This window comes from Odocoileus virginianus, chromosome 4, assembly GCF_023699985.2.
Source record: "Odocoileus virginianus isolate 20LAN1187 ecotype Illinois chromosome 4, Ovbor_1.2, whole genome shotgun sequence".
Taxonomy (NCBI): domain Eukaryota; kingdom Metazoa; phylum Chordata; class Mammalia; order Artiodactyla; family Cervidae; genus Odocoileus; species Odocoileus virginianus.
In genome coordinates, this window is record NC_069677.1 from 79,850,638 (window position 1) to 79,869,091 (window position 18,454).

The 18,454-nt window shown below is 43.7% G+C and overlaps 1 protein-coding gene across 2 annotated transcripts in view; it reads right to left on the reverse strand.

Annotated features, from left to right (window-relative positions):
- Nucleotides 1-15,059: 15,059 nt before the first annotated feature.
- Nucleotides 15,060-18,454, reverse strand: part of PRDM15 (PR/SET domain 15) — a 59,274-nt gene continuing 55,879 nt past the window's right edge. For both annotated transcript variants that reach the window (XM_070466804.1, XM_070466805.1), the window contains exon 24: nucleotides 15,060-17,733. In XM_070466804.1, the coding sequence (XP_070322905.1) occupies nucleotides 17,257-17,733 (477 nt within the window). In that variant the 3' untranslated portion in view covers nucleotides 15,060-17,256. The remainder of the gene's footprint in view (nucleotides 17,734-18,454) is intronic.

Sequence of the window (18,454 nt, forward strand, 5' to 3'; positions counted from 1 at the left end):
GAATGTCAAAACAGGAGGCGAGAGAAATGGAGGGATTGAGAGGTTATCAGAGAAAGAACAGAGAGAACTGCCAGGACTCAATGGACATGAATCTGAGCGAACTCTGGGAGATAGTGAGGGACAGGGAAGACTGGTGTGCTGCAGTCCACGGGATCAGAAAGAGTTGGACACAATTTAGCAACTGAACAACAGCAACAACCAGTAAGTTCGTCTTAACTAATAATTTAAAGTTAGCATTTAAATTAAGTGATTACTGTTATTAACCTCACATTGAAGACAGATTTTTTCATTTTAGGATCCATTTTTAAGTACTTTCACTTTCTGTGTAAATTGTTTTTTCTGCAACCAGCTAGTCTCCATGTACAAGTCAATAGCATGCAGAAGACAAAGAGGTGGGTGCCTGGATGGCAGCCAGGAGCACCTTAACTCAGTAAATATTGACAGGCTGGTGCCCAGAGGAGACGTCAAGACTGGCTGCAATTCCCTGAGAGCCCTGATACACCCTATGTTTAGGGTTCAAGGATAGGTCCCTGCCTTTCATGCTGAAGGCGTCTATAAGCTCTCCTTGGAGATAATTTTGAGTGCATTACATTAAAAAGTCTCATTTTTTAAAGGTGTCTGGCATTAGCATATACATACTACAATATATGATAGGCACTTCCCAGGTGGCTCAGTGGTAAAGAATCTGCCTGCCAATGCAGGAGACACACAGGAGATGTGGGTTTGATCTATGGGTTGATAAGATCCCCTGGAGAAGGAAATAGCAAACCACTTCAATATTCATGCCTGGGAAATCCCATGGACAGAGGAACCGTGTGGGCTACAGTCCATGGGGTCCCAAAAGAGTCAGACACAACTTAGCAAGTAAACAACAACAGCAACAATATATAAGATAGATCATCAACAGGACCTACTGTATAGCACAGGAAACAACTCAATATTCTTTACTAATCTATAAGGGAAATGAATCTCAAAAAGAATGCCCACTTCTTATGTGTAACTGAATCACTGTGCAGTATGCCTGAAACTAATACCACATTGTAAATCAACTATACTCCAATACAAAATAAAAATCAAATCCAAAAAGTTATGGCATCTAAAATAAATCATCATTATGAATGTTAATGGAGAAAATATTAAATTATATAGCCCTTTGCCTTTCTCTCTTCTATTGGTTTTGTTCCATATCAACATTAGATGTTAAACAAAAACTTGATATTTTATTAATTCAGATTCATATGATCATTTTCATACTTTAAGATTGCATAATATAAACCAGGAACACTTTTAAACCTTTCCATCATATCTGAAACTTGAAGTGCTGAAGATCATTCTTTCCTTCATTCAATAAAGTCTTACTGAATTAAAAAAAAAAAAACTATCCCATTTACTTTTCTTCAAGCTGGTAAGAAGAATTTGTGTTATAATTGAGCAGATAACACCTCCCACGTGTATGTTTTCCTGGCTTGCTACCCATGTTCCCTGAGTACGTACGTGGGTGCTAAGTCGCTTCAGTCGTGTCCAACTCTGTGCGATTCCATGGACTGCAGCCCACCAGGCTCCTCTGTCCTTGGGACTCTCCAGGCAAGAATACTGGAGTGGGGTGCCCTGATTTCCTCCAGGGTATCTTCCCTACCCAGGGATCAAACTGGCATCTCTTTCATCTAACATGATTGTCAGGCAGGTTCTTAACCCCTGGCACCACCTGGGTAGCCCTCACTTACTTTCATCCAATTGTCTTCTCCTTGATTCTGTCTTGTTATCACAGAAACCAGAATTCAAGAGTCATTTGTCTTAGAGACGAGACATCGACACAAACCACAGTGCACAACAGTCAGCTTGAGTAGCTAATGAAAAAGAAATCAGTAGGAAAGTTAAAAACAATCCAGTTAATGTGAGTCAACACCTTAATTCTTTGATTTGCAAAACAAAGGAAAAGGCTTTGCAAGCACCTTCCATGATGTTTGCCTTACTTATTAAAAGGTAAATTGGTAGCAAAGATGTTTAAAACAATGTCAACTGTCTTGAATAAATATATGTTCTATATCCAACAAACCCCAACTCTTTGTAGGGCACTGTGGCATGTTTTACAGCAATGGTTTAAAATACTTTAACCCACAGCCCCAGTGGACCAGCATTTCTAAGACGGTCTCTTCAACAATGATCAGGGTGGGCTCCGGACCTCCCTCCTGCCCCCCATGACCCCATGCTGGCTTCCTGTTCCCTTCCTCACATTGACAAGGCAAGGCTGGACAGGATAGTTCCTGCTAGCTGCCAGGGGCTCTCCCCGGCAACTCAAAGCTACAGGGAGAATGAAGAGTCCCACACATTGTAAGAGATTGCAGATGGTCTTGGTCAGAGGTAGGCATTGAAAGCAATTGTAGTTGCTATGGAAACCATACATTTTTCTATGCTAAACTGCTCAGCATCAAATCATGGTCAGGTGCCCAAAAAATGAAAATCACCAGAAAAAAACCTCATTACAAGGAAATTCAGAATATAAAAGTTCCACTTGTTTGTTTGTTTAAAGATGAATTTGTCATATGAATCTCTAGGGATTCGTCTCCATTTTCCTTTCCTCAGATTGGGTAGATTCTAATCAAATTCCCAAATTTGATTTTTTACCCATTTCAGAGTAGACTAGTACATAATTAAAAAACAACATATCTTTTTGAATGTAAATTTAGAAATCTCCGTAAAGTGATCTGTGCATTATAAGAAAAATATGAACAAAGCTAATGGAGGTGATGGAATTCCAGTTGAGCTATTTCAAATCCTAAAAGATGATGCAGTGAAAGTGCTGCACTCAATATGCCAACACATTTGGAAAACTCAGCAGTAGCCACAGAACTGGAAAACATCAGTTTTCATTTCAATCCAAAGAAAGGCAATGCCAAAGAATGTTCAAACTACCACACAATTGCACTCATCTCACACACTAACAAAGTAATGCTCAAAATTCTCCAAGCTAGGCTTCAACAGTACATGAACTGTGAACTTCCAGATGTTCAAACTGGTTTTAGAAAAGGCAGAGGAACCAGAGATCAAATTGCCAACATCTGCTGGATCATTGAAAAAGCAAAAGAGTTCCAGGAAAACATCTAGTTCTGCTTTATTGACTATGTCAAAGCCTTTGACTGTGTGGATTGCAACAAACTGGAAAATTCTTCAAGAGATGGGAATATCAGACCACCATACCTGCCTCCTGAGAAATCTGTATGCAGGTGAAGAAGCAACAATTAGACCTAGACTTGGAACAATGGACTGGTTCCAAATCAGGAAAGGAGTACATCAGGGCTATATATTGTCACCCTGCTTATTTAACTTATGCAGAGTACATCATACGAAATGCCGGGTTGGATGAAGCCCAAGCTGGAATCAAGATTGCCGGGAGATATATCAATAACCTCAGATATGCAGATGACACCACCCTTATGGCAGTAAGCGAAGAGGAACTAAAGAGCCTCTTGATGAAAGTGAAAAAGCTGCCTTAAAACTCAACATTCAAAAAACAAAGATCACAGCATCCGATCCCATCACTTCATGGCAAATAGATGGGAAAACAATGGAAACAGTGACAGACTATTTTTGGGGGCTCCAAAATCACTGCAGATGGTGACTGCAGCCGTGAAATTAAAAGATGCTTGCTCCTTAGAAGAAAAACTATGACCAACCTAGACAGTATATTAAAAAGCAGAGACATTACTTTGCCAGCAAAGGTCCATCTAGTCAAAGCTATGGTTTTTCCAGTAATCATGTATGCATATGAGAATTGGACCATAAAGAAAGCTGAGTGCCAAAGAATTGATGCTTTTGAACTTGGTGTTGGAGAAGACTCTTGAGAGTCCCTTGGACTGCAAGGAGATCAAACCAGTCAATCCAAAAGGAAATCAGTCCTGAATATTCATTGGATGGACTGATGCTGAAGCTGAAGCCACAATCCTTTTGGCCACCTGATGTGGAGAACTGACTCATTGGAAAAGACTCTGATGCTGAGAAATATTGAAGACAGGAGGAGAAGGGGACAAGAGAGGATGAGATGGTTGGATGGTATCACTGACTCGATGGACACGAGTTTGAGCAAGCTCCGGGAGTTGGTGATGGACAGGGAAAACTGGCATGCTGCAATCCATGGGGTTGCAAAGAGTAGGACACGACTGAATGCCTGAACTGAACTAGGCTTCCCAGGTGGCTCAGCAGTGAAGAACTCATCTGCCAGTTCAGGAGACGAGGGTTCGATTCCTGGGTTGGGCAGGTCCCTGGAGAAGGGAATGGCAACCCATCCAGTATTCTTGCCTGGGAAATCCCATGGACAGCGAAGCCTGATAGGCGACTGTCCATGGGGTAGGAAAGAGTCAGATGTGACTTACGACTAAACAACAACAATGTTCTCTGTCTCCATGCTGATATTGATAAATATATGCTCTAAAGTTAAACATAAGCTCACCAAAAATGAACCATAAACTCTTAAATAGAGTATGGTTTAATAAGTGAAAGTGACAGTCACTCAGTCGTGTCCAACTCTTTGAGACTCCATGGATTATACAGTCCATGGCATTCTACTGAAGTGGGTAGCCTTTCCCTTCTCCAGGGAATCTTCTCAACCCAGGGATCAAACCACATCTCCCACATTGCACGTGGAATCTTTACCAACTGAGCCACAAGGGAAGCCCAAGAATACAGGAGTGGGTGGCCTATCCCTTCTCCAGCTGTATCTTCTGGACCTAGGAATCAAACCAGGGTCTCCTGCATTGCAGGTGGATTCTTTACCGACTGAGCTATGAGGGAAGCCTGTGGTTTAATAAAAGATTCTCTAAAAATATAATTCATAATTCATATTTTTCCTGAAAAGCTACCTGAAATGAAAGTAAATACTGATCAGCCCACACAGAAAGGAGAGTTGAGCACAGAGAGAAAGAATTAAAATAAAATCTCAAAAAAACATTTTAAATATAAACTATCATAATGATCAGCAAATATAAATATTTCAGAAGACATTTCTACCTACACTCTAAAGTACTTTTAAACACTCATTTGCAAAAACTTGCTAGATGAAAATGAAAAATAAAAATGTATTCTAAAATGCTAACTGAAAATCTTGAACGTGAGTTACATGTATGAATGTGTGTGTGACAACAGAAGGAAATGTTTTCTTATCGCAGCAGACATCTCCTGCAAGAAAAGCTTCCTGTGAGCAGGGCCTCAAATTTTGGAAGCAGAACTATGCCAGCAATAGATTTTAGTATGGGGCATGAGAGACTAGATATATTGCTGATCTTATAATGTGCTCCATATGTTTGCTTTTCATTTGTTGTTGTTGTTCATTTGCCCATTCGTGTCTGACTCTTTGTGACCTCATGGACTGCAGCACGCCAGGCCTCCCTGTCCCTCATCATCTCCCGGAGACTGCCCACGTTCGTGTTCATTGCATCGGTGATGCCATCCAGCCATCTCATCCTCTGACACCCTCTTCTCCTTTTGCCCTTGATCTTTCCCAGCATCAGGGATTTTTCCAATGAGCCATCTGTTTGCATCAGATGACCAAAATACTAGAACTTCAGCTTCAGTAAACAGTCCTTCCAGTGAATATTCAGGGTTAATCTCCCTTAAGATTGACTGGTTTGATGTCCTGGCAGTTCCAAGGGACTTCCATGTAGAAATGGACATATCAGGACACTCCAGCCCACTCTAATTCCATAGAGATATTTGGGACCCAAGCAGTTTACAAGGACCTCAAGCTGCCCCAATCCATACAAAATCAAGAAGGAAGGTTCCTAAGAGCTAATTCTTTATTTATCTATTTTTTTCTTTTATTTTTTTGGCCACTTGAACGTGGCATGTGGGATCTTAGTTCCCCAAGAAGGAATGGAACCTGTGCCCCCTGCGGTGGAAGCTCAGAGTCTTAACCATTGAAACACTAGGGAGGTCCCAAGAGTTAATGCTTTAGCAAAGTGCTAAATTCTTTTCTTGCTCTTGAACCCAGAGAGCTCAATATGACTCTGATTCCTTACTAAGTCTGAGACTGCACCCAATTTGTCAACACAAAAGTTTATGTCACTTGTAGGTCACCCAAAGTTATGATAAGAAGATAAATGCTTTTACAAGCACCTTGGAGTTTTGCTAAAATGTCTTTCCTTATTATTACATCTAATAAAAGATCTTCAGTAACATAAAGATTTCAAGGAGTCTTTAAGCTAGAATGAAGCTACAATTAGATGACCTCCGAAAACAAATGCATTAGATTGCTGAAAGAAAAAAAAAAGTCTCTTCTGTTTTTTTTATGAATGAAAAATGAATGAAGAACAATAACCACAGAAAAATATGTCATTCTCTTTAAAAAAAAAAAAAATTCTAAACCTTTCCAAAACCTCCAATTTCTAAACTTTCATTTTCCCGTCTTAACAATGTGATGCACTTTCTAAATCTTTCTTAAAAGAACTTCAAATCTAAATATGATGGACCTGAGGCACTTCCCTGGTGGTTCATTGGCCAGAACTCCACTCTCTCAACGCAGGGGGCTGGAGGTTCAATCCTTGTTCAGGGAACTGGATTCCACATGCCACAGCTAGAAGACTCCGTGTGCTGCAACTAAGACCTGGCACAGAGAAGTAAATAAAACACATACAGAAAATGAACTTGAAGAAAGCCCTTTTACAGAGTCTCACACAGTGTGTTCACAGTGACAGGTAAGAGGAAGCCAATGTTACAAATTTTACCTACGTAGGCATTTGCCTGGACCCCAAGCTCATCTGATATTAGCATTACTGACCATAGCCTACATCTTCATGGTACAATAATGACATGGTGAAGCTGATGTCAGGGTCTTGTCAGTTCAGTTGAACTCTAAGAGAAGTTGTTAAAGACCTACTGAACTACAGTGATCAAACTGAGGAACTGTCTCTCCAGCTGTCCAGAAGAGTTGTATATCACATGTACACAATCTCCCTTACTTCAGATTCAAAAGGAAGTACCAAGTTAAAGCATATTACTCTGGGGGCTTCCCTGGTCCACTGGCTATGACTCCATGCTCTGAATTCAGGAGACCCAGGTTCGATTCCTGTTCAGGGAACTAGATCCCACATGCCCCATCTAAGGGTTTGCATGCTGAAACAAAGACCAAAGACCCCTCTCGCTGCAACTAAGACCCGGTGCAGCCAAATACAAAGAATTAAATAATCAGTTTTTAAAAAGCATGTAACTATGATTCAAAAACCTTCAACACATCATACTTTTAACCCCTGGATTGACTCTGACTTTAGGAAAAGAAAATATTTGGCAAGAATATTTACTTTGTTATCAAAAAAATAGACTGCTGTCTTCTGGAACCTGTAATTTCACAAGATCAAAAGTTTACACTTGGGGAGAACATTCCTGGACGAGCAGGACAAGCCAGAACTGCCTCCTGAGGATGTGTGCCTGCTGGGTTGGTGTCTCCTGTTCTCCTGGGCCCCTGCCTTAAAGGTATGTCCTTGTAGGTTATAAAGAGCTCTCCTTCAGCTGGGTCATGTGATAAAAGTAACATTATTTTTTGCAAGGCATTCTAAAAGTGAAAGGGAGATGATTAACTTAAGCAATATTTTCAGCCATTGTCTAAGGGAGAGCTCTATTTACATCCACTTGAAACGGAAGAAAAATACAAAGCACACATACAAAGTAATGTGATTCAAGTCACGGATCCTGAAAGCTTTATTCCCTGTCTAGTCAAGATGGGACATAAGGAACTGGATTGTCACTAATAGTACACATTCTTTCAAAGAACAAGAAGAGACTAGGAAAAGTGTGCAGCCTAGGGCCACGCCAGCTCCCATTGTGGGCCAGCTCAGTTTAAGACATGACTTGGAAGTATATCCAGATGTAACCACAATCCTTAGGGGAGGATGGGTACATTAAAAAGTTAAATTCCCCAAAAAACTGAAAAATAGATCATCAATGAAATTAGGTTCAGGAACTTTCCTGGTGGCCCAGTGGTTAAGACTCTGTGCTTCCTCTGCAGGGTCCGTGGGTTCAATCCCGAATGCTGCACACCTTGGTCTAAGGAAGTTAAGTTCAAAGTTTATATGGAGTACATGTTTGGATGAAAACAAAACCACAGAGGACTTCCCTAGCAGTCCAGTGGTTAAGACTTGATGCTCCCAATGCAGGGGGCCTGGATTCGATCCCTGGTTGGGGTACAAGGATCCCACGTGCCATGGGGTGTGGCCAAAAAAAAAAAAGAGAGATGTTACAGAAAGCAAAGCCACAGAAATGCACAATAATGAACTGCTTCTGTTCAAGAAATGAAAATCAGATTGCACAAAAATGAGCATAAGCTTGATGTCCATGAACAAACACAGCAACAGGTAGATTTCTGCTTGGCTTTATCATTGTTCTTTTTATTAAGAATCATGTAAAGACTCTATTTCTTATTTTATCTTACTTACAATGTTGTGTTAAGGGATCTATTTTTGAGCAACGTTCTTTGTACAAGACCTTTTCAAGAGCAGCTGAGCTCTCCCAACAGTTACTCTTCATCACCTGAGCTTCGACTCAAACCCCCAGGGAGGGTCAACATGTTCAGTTTTACTTCCTCAGGTCACAGAAAAGTCTACAATGAGTCCAGACTCATTGTCTTAACCCCCAAGGAAAATGAGGATTTTAGAAAGGCTATCATCTCAGGAATGTCCTGCAAATTTTATCACCAAAGACAGAACAACAGTCAATCAATTCTACAAGCTACCTATGTACTTTGTTGTTGTTGTTTAGTTTCTAAGTCATGTCTGACTCTTTGTGACCCCCCGGGACTGTAGCCAGCCAAGCTTCTCCGTGCATGGGATTTCCCAGGCAAGAACAGTGGAGTGGGCTGCCGTTTCGTTCTCCAGGGGAACTTCCTGACCCAGGGATGGAAACGGCATCTCTTGCATCTCCTGAATTGGCAGGCAGATTCTTTACTGCTGAGTACTTAAGTCAGGTTTAGTTGAAGTAAAATGATTCAGAGTTGCTAATTCACCAGATATAGCCCTTGTCAGGAAGACCCCTAACTCGAATATGCAAAATAATACTTTTGGGTTTACAGTCAAAAGTATTTGGAACCCTTGAAGAGAATATAGGCAAAACATTCTCTGACATAAATTGTACCAATGTTTTCTTAAGTCAGTCTCCCAAAACAATAGAGATAAAGCAAAAATAAACAAATAAGACCCATTCAAACTTAGAAGCTTTTGTACAGCAAAGGAAACCATAAACAAAGTGAAAAGACAACCCACAGACTAGGAGGAAATATTTGCAAACTATGTGGCCAAAAAGAGCTTAATTTCCAAAATATACAATAAGCTCATACAACTCAACACCAAAAAAAAAAAAAAACAACAACCTAGTCAAAAATGGGCAGAAGACCTAAAGAGACATTTCTCCAAAGGAGACATACAGATGGCCAATAGGCACATGAAAAGATGCTCTACATGGCTAATTATTAGAAAAATGTAAATCAAAACTACATGGAACTATCACCTCACATCAGTCAGAATGGCCATCATCAAGAAGTCTACAAACAATAAATCCTGGAGAGAGTGTGTAGAAAAGGGAACCCTCCCACACTGTTGGTGAGAATGTAAGTTGGTGCAACCATTATGGTGAATATTATGGAGGGTCCTTAGAAAACTAAAAATTGAGTTACCATACTATCCTGCATTCCCACTCCTGGGCATATCCAGATGAAACTCTAATCCAAAAAGATACATGCTTCCCCATTTTCGCAGCGATACTATTCACAATAGCCCAGACATGGAAGCAACCCAAATGTCTATCAACAGATGAATGGATAAAGAAGTTGTGGTGTATATAGTATATATACCATGAAGCATTACTCAGCCAAAAAAAAAGAGCCAAATAATGCCATCTGTAGCAACATGGATGGACCTAGAGATTATCGATGTTAAGTCAGGAAGAAAAATACAAATATGAGATCATATCATTCATATGTGGAATCTAAACTATGCCACAAATAAACCTATCTATGAAACAGAATCATAGAGAGCAGGCTGGTGGTTGCCAAGGGGAAGGAGGTTGGGCTAAGGTTGGAGGGGGAGGTTGAGGTTAGCAGATGAAAGCTTTCTAAACAGAAGGGACAGCCAACAAGGTCCTACTGAATAGCGCAGAGATCTATATCCAATATCCTGTGATAAATTATAATAGAAAAGAATATATATTAAAAGTAATGTGTGTATATATATTTATAACTGAATCACTTTGCTCTATAGCAGTAATCAACACATTGTAAATCAAACATACTTTAATTTAAAAAAATTGGAACCCTTCAAGTTTCAAGGGTAAATCGAAGAGGAGAAAACATCAAAAGTCTGAAGAGCTAGGGCAGATTATGGAGCTAGTTTGTGGGTTTAAGAAGTGAAAGGTTATTGGACAAAAACCTGTAATTGGCTCTTCTTGATCTTTACCACAAACAGAGCAAAGGAGCATACCCTCAATTATCTGACACAAGGGTGTTTTTTTGCGCAGAAACAACTGCATTATGAAATCTCTTCCACTCGCCTCATTAGCAGTAAAATAAATCACGTCTGGGGGAGTTGAGTTGTGTGTCTATTCTTGGTTTGAAATAATGGTGCGGAGCAGCGGCTCAGGGCTATTAAAGTCTGAGTGGTCGCAAGCTAAGGAAAAGCCGCTCTGCTGGCTGTGAGTCACCAGAATCAGAGAGGTTCTCCCAGCGATTCACGCGGCAAGCCAGAGGTGACGGTAAGCTCTGGAGCCTCTCAAGTCTGACTGTGGCTGGTGACTAAGCAGTTAAAACATTTGGGCTGTGACTCCACCTAAAGGCAGGTGTGGGGTAGGGGTGGGGGGTAATTACAGCCTGAGTGGGAAAGCTGAGCCCTGTCCGACCAACTGTCGGATGGGAGCCAGTAAAGTCATTTAACTTTTTCGTTGTTGCCTTTGCAGTTAAAAAGGGAAAAACATACTGTGGAGGTTCCTCAAAAAACTAAAAATAAAGTTGCCATATGATCCGGCAATCTCGTTCTTGGGCACATATCCAGACAAAACTAGAATTTGAAAAGATACATCACCCCAACATTCATAGCAGCACTATTCACAATAGCCAAGACATGAAAGCAAGGATGGAACCATTGACAGATGAATGGATTAAGAAGATGTGGTACATTTACACAGTGGGATATCAGCCTTAGAAAAATGAAACAATGCCATTTGCAGAAATGTGGGTGGACCTGGAGATGATCATACTAAGCAAAGTAAGTCAGAAAGAGAAAGACAAGTATCATATGGTATTGCTTACATGTGGAATCTAAGGTATGACACAAACAAACCTATCCATGACACAGAAATAGACTAACTTAATAAACAAAGTTGAAGAACTAATTAATCATCTCATCAATAAGATTGAGTCATTGGAGACTAGGATTTCCAAGTCTCTCAAAGACTCAGAAGTTTCAAGTGATAATTCCACCTAGATATAATAAATTTCTGTTTTGGGGGGTTAGTGCTTCAAAGCTTTGGTGCTCAAGGAAGTATGTTGTCTCCCTCGATGCTTAGGAAAAACACTTGCCTATTAATCTCTACTGTGGGTCAGGCTTACTGCCTGGGGCTGGGGGTGGCTCAGAGAGAATGATGAAATGATGAGAAAAAGCAGTCTCTGACTGAGCAGAGCACACACACCCTTTTGGAGCTTACTGAATGGCAGGGAGGCTCAGATATGAACAAAGTCATATAATGAGTAAACAGTGTAATTGCCGACTGATCAGTGCTGTGCTTGCTATCAGACGTGATATGAGGGTGACTCCAAGAGGCTTCTTTGAGGAGGTGGAGTTTGAGCCGAGATCTGAAGGACGAGCAGATTTAACCAAGTAAGGCTTGGGTGCTGGGTGGGTGGAGACCCTGGGAGTGGGTGGGGGTGGGAGGCAGGACAGCCACTGCAGCCTTGAGGCCGCAGACATGATCAGGGTGTGTCCAGAGACCTCTTAGAGTCTGTTCGAGGACACTAACATTGATGCATGGGTGACATATACAGCAACACCTCCACAAGGGCCACTGAGGCCGCCATGTGGAACGAGGGAACGAGGGGGGCTGACCGGCCCCATAGGGGTTGTCCACTGGCCACTTGGAGGGGGACAGTCACGGAGATGGGGACACCCAGGCAGATCCAAAGGCACTGGGGGTCTAAATGTGGCTCTGGGTTCTTGCCCGTCAGTAGGTGGAGGGCCAGGCTATCCGCTGTGAGTGGGGACAGTGGAGGGGAGGCGCCAGGTTTGGGGTCAGGGGTCATGGATTCCAGGGTCAGACGTGCAAGCCTGACAACCCTTGGGGACATCCAGGTGGAGATAAGTCGGTGGACTTTCTGAGAACCAAGGATGTCAATGCAGGAACCACACAGCGCCGCTCCCCCAACTGCAGCCAGCCCCCCACTCCCACCCTAGATCATCTAGGAAAAGCAGACGGTGATGCCTGAGGACTTCTAAAATGGCTCCTGCAATGCAGCACCCACTCCCTCTCTTTCCTTGATGAACTTGCTACCCTGTTTTGTGGCTAAAACTTGGAAGAGAGAATTTCTGGGGTAGGAGGCAAGCTCCAGGTGGTCATGCAAGGGCATGATGCACTAGCACCCAGGAGGAGTTGGAAGTCCCAAGTGGAACAGACAGGGATCACTGGGTACTGAGTCCCGGGTCCTGCATCCTTGGTCTTCCAGGGAGGTGTGCTAGACCAGGCTCCCTGCAAAGACTTGGGTAGGTCTGTGTCCCATTGATGGGCCATCTTCCCACAGAGACTGGGTCCGTCTCCCTCCTTATGGAGCAAATGTGGGCAGACACACCTGTCAGTGGGGGAAGAGCAGACGGTTTGGATCCAAGGCAGTCTGCAGGCAGGTGCCAACCCTCAGGTGTCTGGATGCCAGCTGCCTGCACCTGGGACCAGGGGGAGGGAGGAAAGCCTCAGATTCTGGGGCACTGGGGCTTGGCAGATGAGGTGATCCCAGTCAACTGGTTGTGTGGGTAACCCAGAACGGCTTCCAGACAATTCTGTTGCCTCCACCATCACGCAAGTCAGATCATTTGCTGTCATTCCAGAACCAGGACACTTCTGATGCAGAGGTGCTCAAGCTGGATGAAAACAGCCAGAGGCCCAACTGTCTCCCCTTTTCCACTGGAATTTGTTGGACATACAAGTATGTGCTGACAGCCTGCTGGATGCTGAGCAGGTGAATCCCACTCACTGGCAGGAGGGTTAGCTGCTATCAGCTGTCCTCTAAGACAGAACTGAAGCATCTAAAACAAGGTTCTCCTAATTCAAATCCTTAGAAGGTCTGATGGCACACCAGGTGTTTTGTAAGTTTAAAATGATCACTCCTAATAAGTCAGAAAAATTTGATCAATACAATTTAAGGGATTGCTCCAGACCACCCACCCAAAGAAATACCTTGCTTGTTAAGTTCTCCCTTCTCTGGCTATGCATGTTTTTTGGATCTATTCTCTCCATTTGAACTGTGGTGCTTAAGAAGACTTTTGAGAGTCCCTTGAATGGCAAGGAGATAAAACCAGTCAATCCTAAAGAAAATAAACCCTGAATATTCACAGGAAGGACTGATGCTGAAACTCCAATACTTTGGTCACCTGATGTGAAGAGCCTACTCACTGGAAAAGACCCTGACGCTGGGAAAGACTGAAGGCAGGAGGAGAAGGGGGTGACACAGGATGAGATGGTTGGATGGTATCACCAACTCAATGGATATGAGTTTGAGCAAGCTCCGGGAGTTGGTGATGGACAGGGAAGCCTAGCATGCTACAGTCCATGGGGTCGCAAAGAGTTGGACATGACTGAGCAAATGAACTGAACTGTCTGATTCTCTCCATTTAAGGGCTTACCCTGGTGGCTCAGACCGTAAAGAATCTGCCTGCAATGCAGGAGACCCAGCTTTGATCCCTGGGTGGGGAAGATCCCCTGGAGAAGAGAATGGCAACCCAATTCAGTATTCTTGCCTAGAGAACTCCACGGACAGAGGAGCCTGGCAGGCTACAGTCCATGGGGTCTCGACTAAGTGACTAACACACATGTCTCCATTTAAGCTTTACAAAAATTGCTACCACTTGCTTTGTTTTTCAAAAAATTGATGGCTATACTGTGAGACATGCAGGATCTTAGTTCTCTGGCCAGGGATTGAACCCATGCCCTCTGCATCTGCTCTGTTCCTTAAAACAAACAACAAAAAAAAAACCCTGTGAAAGCTTCTAATATTTTAATATCTTGTTTATTTTCAATGTTTGGGTCATTTAAAATAATCCAAACATTTCACAGGGTCTGAACTACACAGGAATTACAATCGTTCTCAAAATATACCAAGTGTGTCCACCACTCAGGATGAGTGATCTGAGCAGACTGTGAGCCACGGAAAAGCACAGCTCCTGGCAAATCTTGTCTTTGAACAAATTGATGGGATTTGAAGGACATGTGACTTCTCAGCCTTGGCACCTTTCAAAACCCAACAGGAAAGTGACTCACACAGCCCTGAGTTGGGAGCCATGAGCTCTGGGCGCCATGGCAATCAGGCCCACACATCTGCCTCCAGAGCCTGGAATCCTCCAGGACGGGTCACCCTTGGTCACATGGTCACAGAGGAGCAGCACCCAGCATGGGAACACATCCCCCACCTGTCTTTCCTTCACAGTCGACGTCAGGCAGTGGACCCTGGGGGCCAGCTCTGCGAGGCTCACAGCGTTGGGTGGCATGGAACAACACAACTTCACAAGTTCACGGGCCTAGATCAAGCATCTTCTGTTTACTGATTTAGTGTAACTCAGAGGGATTCACAGAGCTCAGAGGCCACAGTGATTTCATCCCATTTCCTCCTACAGTTGTGCACCTGGGATCAATTAAAACACTCAATCCTTTCTACCAGGAAACAGGGATAAATGTGCACAACAGTGTAGAGCTGATGACTCTTTGGGCTGAATAGGTTTTTTTTTTGCTCCCCAGTTTTTTATATGCAAACTCATAGCAACTGTTTTACGACAGCACAAATCTATTTTGCCTCAGACAGTGATCCTATAACAAATATTTCTACAGAAAACTCAGGAGTAAATCTGATTTTTATTTCGAGTTTTTGCTTATTATAACAAGAAGTATTATTACACATCTGTGCATTTAAATAAACAGTGGTAAGTACACTGGGGCCACACAATCTAAATTAGGTTCTTTAAAAACATACGCTGCATTCTTATCCTAGGCACAAAAACAACTTTTCTTAAAAAAATAAAATTGTGATTTAAAAGGCCTTTATTTCATAGGGAAGAGGAATAAAAGATAAATGCTAGCAGGTGTTTCATCACATCTGGGTTTTCTCCCTTGGTCATTTGTCCTTTATCTTCTGCAAATGCAAAAAGAAATGGTCAGCGATGTTTAAAAAAATAGCTTCGGGACCTTGGCGCACTTGATGACTCCACAGACACCTGGACCACTTACATTTGGAGAACAGAGACAATGCTTAGAAAATATATCACCCCTAGCCCAAGTTCATTTGATGAAACTATTATGTATAAAGCATTAATTATATACATAAATAACATAAAAATAATTATCATAAATTAAAAGTCAAATAATCGCCCACGACAAATTCAACGGAGAGGTGCAAGCTGGGAGTTAGGGACGAGCTGGGTGTGGAGGGTGAAATCTGCAGTCCCTTTCACATGCTGCATGGGTGATGAACTTGGTTCACGGAGGCCTGTATTGCACACATCAAAACCTAGCCCTCTCTCCCCTCAATATCTTGTGACTTAGAACTACGTGAAGTGCTGAGAACGCTGCCTTTTGCGTGACAGATCACCCGCAGCCTTTCACTGGCAGCATCAGGTGAGTCTGTCTCACTTATTTACTCTTTACTGAAGAAGGTCTCCCAACTAACACGGGATCACAAAGAGTGATCGAGACAAAGCAAAGGAAGCGTTATCTTTTCATTCTGGACAGGGCAAAGGCATCACTCAAGCTTTTTTTTTTTTTTTTTAATTTTTTTTTTCACTCAAGCTTCTCCGCCTGCCTCTTTGTCTCCCTGGCTGGGCAGCCAGAGGACTGGCTGCTGGCCGCCACCTCGGTGGCCCTGAGCCTCACCCACCACCCCTGAGATGGGTGCACATGTGTGACACAGCTGATGCCACTCAGCTCATTCATTCATTCATTCATTCATTCGGGGCGCTGATACTTCTACTGCTCAGCTAATGACTTTTTCTGCTTTCATACTACTTGGCAGGACACAGCACTACCTCCATATTTCAGAAAAAACCTACCCCTTTCCCTGTAAGGAGCAAAGTCCATTCAACATTTTTATAGAAAACTGGTCTTGAAACACATCAACCTTTGGAATTAAGAGTTTAAACAGAAAAAAAGACATGTATTTCTTCCCTGTTCTCCAGTTCAGGGGACTCTAGCCGAGTCTCAGCCACAATAAATATGTTTGGATGGCAGAGTCCTGAGACGGCTCCAGGGAGCCTCCAGGAGGGCCAGAGGGAGGCCCTCTCGATGCACGTCAACAGCGACCCCTGCGCTGGGGCAGCTATGCAAGCTGGACAGAGGCCTACAGTGCAAACAACATTGCGTGTCAAAGGAAAACAGAGAAGAATGTGGTCTCCGCAGTTTCGAACACGCGAGATATGCTCGAGATAAAGTTTATAAAAAGAACCATACTGAAAATGCATTCACGAACCCTATTGCTGAGACGCCTTGCTGAGCGACCTCATGCGACCGCCTGCCTGTGACCAACAGGAAGGCCAGAGGAGGGGCGTCGCCCACAGGGCAGCTTCCCACCTGGTTTCCGTCAACGACTTTGATTCAACTGGAATTTCAAAGAAGATAAATGTGACTTGAACCTGATCTGTTCAAAGTCCAGGAGCCGGGACAAAACTCTGTTCCTGCCCAGCACATTGCTACATTTTAACACAGCAGCTGAGCCCTAATCAGAAAAAGGAAACAAACCACTTCCCTTTGCCAAACCTGGAGTCCCTCCCGCTCTGGGAGGGAAGCCTAGGGGACCTGTCTCCCCTGGCAGAATGCGGGGGGGCTGCTCCCGGGGACAACTGGCCTGCCCAGGGTCACTTCTGAGTTCAGCTGACAGACTGCCATGGTTCTGGGGGCATTTGGAGATAATTCTGCGAAAGCTAAGTCAACCTTACTTACATTGCAATATGTGTGTGTTTTTCTGTTTGGTATCCAGCCAACAAATCTCACATGGAAACAAGCCCCCATCCGTGGTTCTCCCCCCGGTCTCTGCAAGCGGCCTCAGTAACTGTACATCTGAGGCTGCTGCTCAGCCGGCACCGGGGGCTGGGCGGCCTGCGGGGCGGGGGCTGGTGGCGGCGCGGGCGGCCCGTCCGTCTGGGGCACCGCCCGCCAGGTGAGCGGGTGCTGCTCACCCAGCTGGCTCCCCAGGGGCGTGATGGAGTTGACCAGGGTGGTCAGGTTGATGAAGTGGGCCACCGATTGCGGGTTCGAGGCTTCCGGCTGCGGGTGGATCTGGAGGTCATTCTGGCGGTTGTGCAGCATGGCGGAGCCGCTGACAGTGTCAAAGGTCACGGTCAGGATGGGGTTGTCCAGCTGGAGCTGGCGTTCCGGAGTGGTCAGGTGCCCGACGGCCACCGGCTGGAGGTTGGTAAACTGGGTCCCAGCCGTGGTGGTGATGGGGGTCACGGTGATGTTGGTCAGGCCGACGGAGCTGGACGGGGTGGTCACATTGGGGTCGCCCAGAGTCACCACAACCTGGAAGAGTCACGCACGACACGAGACCATTAGTTTCTGAAGAACTGAGAACAAGAGCAGCTTCCTGTGCTGTGCTTTGTAAAGGATCCCCGTGACACGGGGATCACATCTCACGCTTGGCCCAAAGGAAGGAGGTCAAACACCTGCTGGTGAAAGATTAAACCACGCTAGTTTTTCCTGGAAAAAGAATTCCAGGGAAAAAGAGAAACAAGATACAGATGTAATCATTGAGACCATTAGCTGGAACTGAGCAATAAATGATTTCAGTGTCGAGAAAAAAACAGAGAACAGTAATCACGAGAGGAGCTAAAGTGAAGAGGAACTCAAGAGCCTCTTGATGAGGGTGAAAGAGGACAGTGGAAAAGCTGGCGTAAAACTCAGCATTCAAAATACTAAGATCATGGTATCTGGTCCCATCCCTTTATGGCAAATAGATGGAGAAAAACTGGAAGCAGTGACAGATTTTATTTTCTTGGGCTCCAAAATCACTGCAGATGGTGACTGCAGCCGTGAAATTAAAAGATGTTTGCTCCTTGGAAGTAAAGCCATGACAAACCTAGACAGCATGTTAAAAAGCAGAGACATCACTTTGCCAACAAAGGTCCATCTAGTCAAAGCTATGGTTTTTCCAGTAGTCATGTACGGATGTGAGAGTTGGATGATAAAGAAGGCTAAGTGCTGAAGAATTGATGCTTTTGAATTGCGGTGTTTGAGAAGACTC